General features: G+C 34.9%; 1 protein-coding gene across 1 annotated transcript; it reads left to right on the top strand.

The window, feature by feature from the left end:
- Positions 1 to 2,240: 2,240 nt before the first annotated feature.
- LOC124943349 ((-)-alpha-terpineol synthase-like) lies at positions 2,241 to 4,911 on the top strand. Its single transcript, XM_047483866.1, has 7 exons — positions 2,241 to 2,357; positions 2,445 to 2,709; positions 2,849 to 3,005; positions 3,406 to 3,630; positions 3,920 to 4,058; positions 4,194 to 4,451; positions 4,570 to 4,911. Exons 1-7 carry the CDS (start codon positions 2,241 to 2,243, stop codon positions 4,909 to 4,911), a joined length of 1,503 nt encoding a protein of 500 aa, XP_047339822.1.
- The last annotated feature ends 551 nt before the right edge of the window (positions 4,912 to 5,462 follow it).

Here is a 5,462-nt window from a genome sequence, read left to right on the forward strand (position 1 = left end):
GACTATAATGAGATATTCTCACCAGTAGTCAGACATACTTCCATCAGGGTGCTACTTGCTATAGTTGCACATCAGGACCTGGAACTCGAACAGCTAGACGTGAAGACAGCTTTCTTACATGGAGAGTTGGAAGAAGAGATATACATGACTCAGCCAAATGGTTTTCAGGAACCTGAAAAAGAGGAATATGTTTGCAAGTTGAAGAAGTCCTTATATAGACTGAAATAGTCCCGAGGCAGTGGTATAAACGGTTGATAGCTACATGTTTAAGATTGGCTATTCAAGGAGTCCGTATGACAATTGTGTCTACTACAACAAGCTCAAAGATGGTTCCTTCATCTATTTGGTATTGTATGTAGATGATATGTTTCTAGCTGCTGAAAAGAAGTCTGACATTCAAAAGTTGAAGGGACTACTCAGTATAGAATTCGAAATGAAGGATTTAGGTGCTGCTAAGAAAATTCTGGAATGGTGATCTACAGAGATAGAAGTCATAAGAAGTTATTCTTGTCACAGAAGGGGTATATTCAGAAAGTTCTATCAAGGTTTGGAATGGCTACTGCTAAGCCCATTGATACTCCTAGTGCTTCAAATGCACATTTGTCTGTAGCATTTGCACCTAAATCATCTCAGGAAAAGGAATACATGTCACATGTTCCTTATGCTAGTGCAGTGGGAAGCTTGATGTATACTATGGTCTGCACTAGACTGAATCTTGCACATGCTGTTAGTGTTGTCAATAGGTTCATGGGAGACCCTGGTAAGGAACACTGGCAAGCAGTGAAGAGGATTTTCCGCTACCTCAGGGGTACATCTGATATTGGTCTCAGTTATGGTGGTGATAGTCAGTGTCTAGTATCTGGTTACTCAGATTCTGACTATGCTGGAGATGTAGACAGTAGAAGATCGATGACCAGTTATGTATTCACGCTTGGTGGTTCTGTTGTGAGTTGGAAGGCTACTATGCAGCCGACAGTAACTTGTCTACTACAGAGGCAGAATATATGGCCTTGACAAAAGCTGCTAAGGAGGGAATCTGGTTGAAAGGATTGGTTAGTGACTTGGGTCTACACCACGATCAGGCTTCAGTGTATTGCGACAGTTGAGTGCAATATGCTTAACCAAGGATCAAGTTCACCATGAAAGAACAAACCACATTTATGTGAGGTACCATTTTCTGAGAAGTGAGAAGAGGATCAAGGTAAACAAAGTGGGGACTGCAGACAATCTAGTTGATATGTTTACCAAGCCGGTTCCGCAGAGCAAATTTCAACACTGTTTGAACTTGCTCAATGTTAGAAGCTGTTGATTGCCCTTTAAGGGGAAAGACCTGAGGCAGAGCAGGTCACATCTGGGCATTCAGTGTAATGCATCTGTTTTGTTTATCTAGGTATTCATTGTAATGCATCTGTTTTGTTTATCTGGGCATTCAGTGTAATGCATCTGGCACATCTGGTATTTAAAGTACATCTGGTGCATCTAGCTATCTGGGAAAATATTCAAGTCAAGGTGGAGATTTGTTGGGTTTCTTTGCCTAGAATATTCTTTTTGTATGATTGTCCCACATCGGAAGATGATGGGAGTTGGGGAAGTTTCTTAGTGTATAAAAGAAACTCTCCCCTCTTTGATTCATCGCACCCAATATTTGTTAGTTTCTCTTTTGAACAATTCTGAGTATCTGTAATTCGTGTTAACGATTATAGTGAAATATTTTTCAGTGGCTCTGCCCGTGGATTAGTCAGCAATTTGCTGGATACCACGTTAAATCGAGTGTCGTTTTCATTCTGTCTTTTACTATTATTATCATTGTTCTTGCATCCGTTATAACAGTTTATTTACCGTTGGCTATAACCACAGTTTGTTTTATTGTGGTTAAAAGTCTTTCGTGTTTTATAACTATGGAATTTTTTTCCCTTGTTATTGCTACGTTGTTTTTTTTTATTAGCGACACTTTTTAAGTTAAAAAAATTTCCTTCTATTTATACATGAGCAACCTCATCACTTCTAAAGTACACAAACAAGAAACTCCATCTTTTGTTGAATGCAAAATGATGAGCATTTCTTCAATGGATTCCATTTTGTCTTCCTACAAACTCCATCACAAAACCGAAAAGCCGTGGATCAGCTGCAAAAGACAGTTGCAAAATATACCTGTTCGATTCTTTGTCGGTCACCAACTATCATGGCAAACAAAAGTTTCAAGAAGCCGACATCGTTGGAACAGGAAGCTCAAGTGCAGCATGAGTACCACCGTAAATGAACCCAATGACGACCAAGTCATAGTGAGACGGTGTGCTAACTATGGTCCAACCATTTGGAAATATGAATACATACAGTCTCTTAACAGCAAATATGTGGTAACCTATAAAGAGCTTACATATATTCTTTTAAAGTATTTTTTTATGTGATTCATCATGCATAATATTGGAATATGCATTTTATAGGGAGAGGACTATGAGAAGAAGGCGGAAAAGTTGAAAGAAGAGGTGAAAACTATGATTCTAGAAAAGATGGAGAGCCCATTGGAGAAATTGGAGTTAATTGACACAGTCAAGAGACTTGGAGTGTCTTATCACTTTGAAGAAGAAATAAAGACATGTTTGGATAACATATACAAGGACACAAATTGGCTAAGTGGAGTACTTGATCTATATGACACAGCTCTCAGATTTAGGCTCTTCAGAAAGCATGGTTATAATGTTTCCTCGGGTTGGTATTACAACTTTTTAAGTATTTATGCGTGTATATATCATTTGTTTATCAAATTCATTTATATATTGTAGTTTTGCCAATATTTTCATATATAGAATCTGGGTATATATGTACTAGCTAGATATTTGATTTGCAGATGTTTTCGACAAATTTAAAGACAAAAATGGGAATTTCAAGAATTCTTTGCCTGAGGATACCAAGGGATTGTTGTCCTTGTATGAGGCCTCGTTTCATGGCTTTGAGGAAGAGAGTATATTGGATGAGGCCGAAGAGTTTTTCTGCGAAACACTTGTGTGAAAATCTAAACAAAATAAAGAACCCATATTTGGCTATGCTGGTTAATCACGCTCTTGAGCTTCCCCTCCATTGGGCAATGGAAAGATTTGAGGCGAGGTGGTTCATTGATGCTTATGGAAATCAAAAATATATCAATAACTCTCTCCTTAATTTTGCTAAGCTGGATTTCAACATGGTACAAGCTATACACCAAGAAGATCTCAAACATTCATCAAGGTAGTTAATATCAACACTAATTAAAAACAGTTGTAGAAATAGTGGTATTAGTGTCACTAACCAATATGATTAAAAGATGATTAATAGCTAAATGAAAGTGTGGATTATTAGTACTTCTAACTCCATACTTTATTAATTATGTTACAAACCATCATAAGTTCAAATTACTTTATTATGCAGATGGTGGGAGAACTTAGGATGGAGCAAGAAATTGCCTTTTCTTAGGGACAGGTTGGTTGAATGTTACATATGGTCTATAGCTGAGGTTTACGATCCACGACCTGAATTCCAATACTGTAGAAGTATGACTGCAAGAATCACCCAACTAATCACATGTATTGATGATATTTATGATGTCTATGGAACCTTGGACGAGCTCGAGCTCTTAACCGATGCATTTATAAGGTTAGATTTTATTTCTTAAATTTCATTTTCAACTATACAAACATATATTGATTCTTTGCGAATATTTAAATAGATAAAATACCATTTGAGTTTAAGAAGTTAAATGTTGAAGACAATTATAATATGTTTATTCTACTAATAGTCGAGAAAACTTATTATATTATATGATTATTAGATATCAACATATAAATTGTGATATCTATTGATTATGTTTTAGTTTTTATATCATTTTTTTTTGTTGCGAGAATAATTCTCTAACTATGGAATAGATGTAACTATGAATTTGAAGATGGGATGTGAAACTTATTGAAACATTGTCGGAATACATGAAGATATGTTTTCTTGGAAATGTAAATTCTATCAATGAATTGGGCTATGAGTCTCTTAAGGAAGTTGGAGTCCACGCACTTCCATACCTAATAAAAGCGGTATTTGTTTTTTACTTCCAAGTTCTACTATCTTTGTTGTAATTCATGTTTGTTAAATCAATAACTATTTTACAACATGAGATTGACTGACTCCTTATAACCTACATAGTTGTTTTGATTGATTATTTGATGTAGTGGACAGATTTATGTGGGTGCTACATGAAGGAAGCCAGATGGTTCCATGGGATGTATGTCCCTTCTTTTGAGGAGTACTTGAACAATGGATGGATGTCTGTTGCAGGTCATGTGTTGGCCATTCATGGATATTTTCTTTTTTGTTGCGACTCTCATCGCATCACAGAAAAGGGCTTGGAAGCAATTAAAAACAATCACGATATTATCAAATGGTCATCCATGATCCTTCGCCTAGTCAATGATTTGGGAACTTCAAAGGCAAGTTGCCTCTATGTCACACATGAACTAAGAATACAATACTAAATTCAATTTGTTATTGAGCATGCAGCCTTATTTGTTTTTAATATTAATTTTCAGTTTAAAATTTTGATTGTAGAATGAAATGGAACGTGGTGATATACTGAAATCGGTACAAATTTACATGCATGAAACTGATGCATCGGAAGAAGAATCTCAAGAACAAATTAAGAAACTAATTGGGAAAGCATGGAAAAAGATAAACACATCTAGAGCCAAGCCGAATTGTCCTTTTGATAATATATATATAGATATAGTAACAAACATTGCACGGGCAAGTCATTTCATGTATCAATATGGAGATGCGCAGATGCGCATGGACATCAAATTAAAGGGGAAAACAAGGATCGTGTCACCTTGCTCCTTGTTGAGCCAATTCCTCTTTCCTTTGATTGATATGAATTATTCAAAATCAATATGAGAGCAAAAGAATTTATCTTTAATAGCCTGCTCGTGGATATTGATTTGTTAATTATTCTAACTAAATACAATAGTAAGGTATTTTTAATTATTTAATTAGTTATATATTATAAGTTGTAATATATATTTATATTTTCCTTTGTTTCATGTTTATTCCTATTATTATTATTATTATTATTATTATTATTATTATTATTATTTCTGTCATAACCTAATGAATCCGATTAATGTTACAAAGAAGACTCAAAATATGGACGACACCCTTCAATGCAAAAGAAGATGAGTGGTCATCTTTACTTTCTTTAGGTAGAAAGAAAGTCAACCAACTAAGATAAGTACGCATGCATAAAATTCTTATATTTATTACCTGAATTTTTAAACATTCAGATAATAAAACCTAAATAACTATTGGTCAGACTCAAACTCGAATTCAAAAACAAATTCAATAAAGTTTAATTAACTTATAAGAGTTTATTATAAATATAAACTCAAAAACTCAACAAAATTGAATGGACTGAAGGAAGAAATCGAATCTCTTTGCGTGCAAAAGAA

The sequence above is a fragment of the Impatiens glandulifera genome, chromosome 6, assembly GCF_907164915.1.
Source record: "Impatiens glandulifera chromosome 6, dImpGla2.1, whole genome shotgun sequence".
NCBI lineage: Eukaryota > Viridiplantae > Streptophyta > Magnoliopsida > Ericales > Balsaminaceae > Impatiens > Impatiens glandulifera.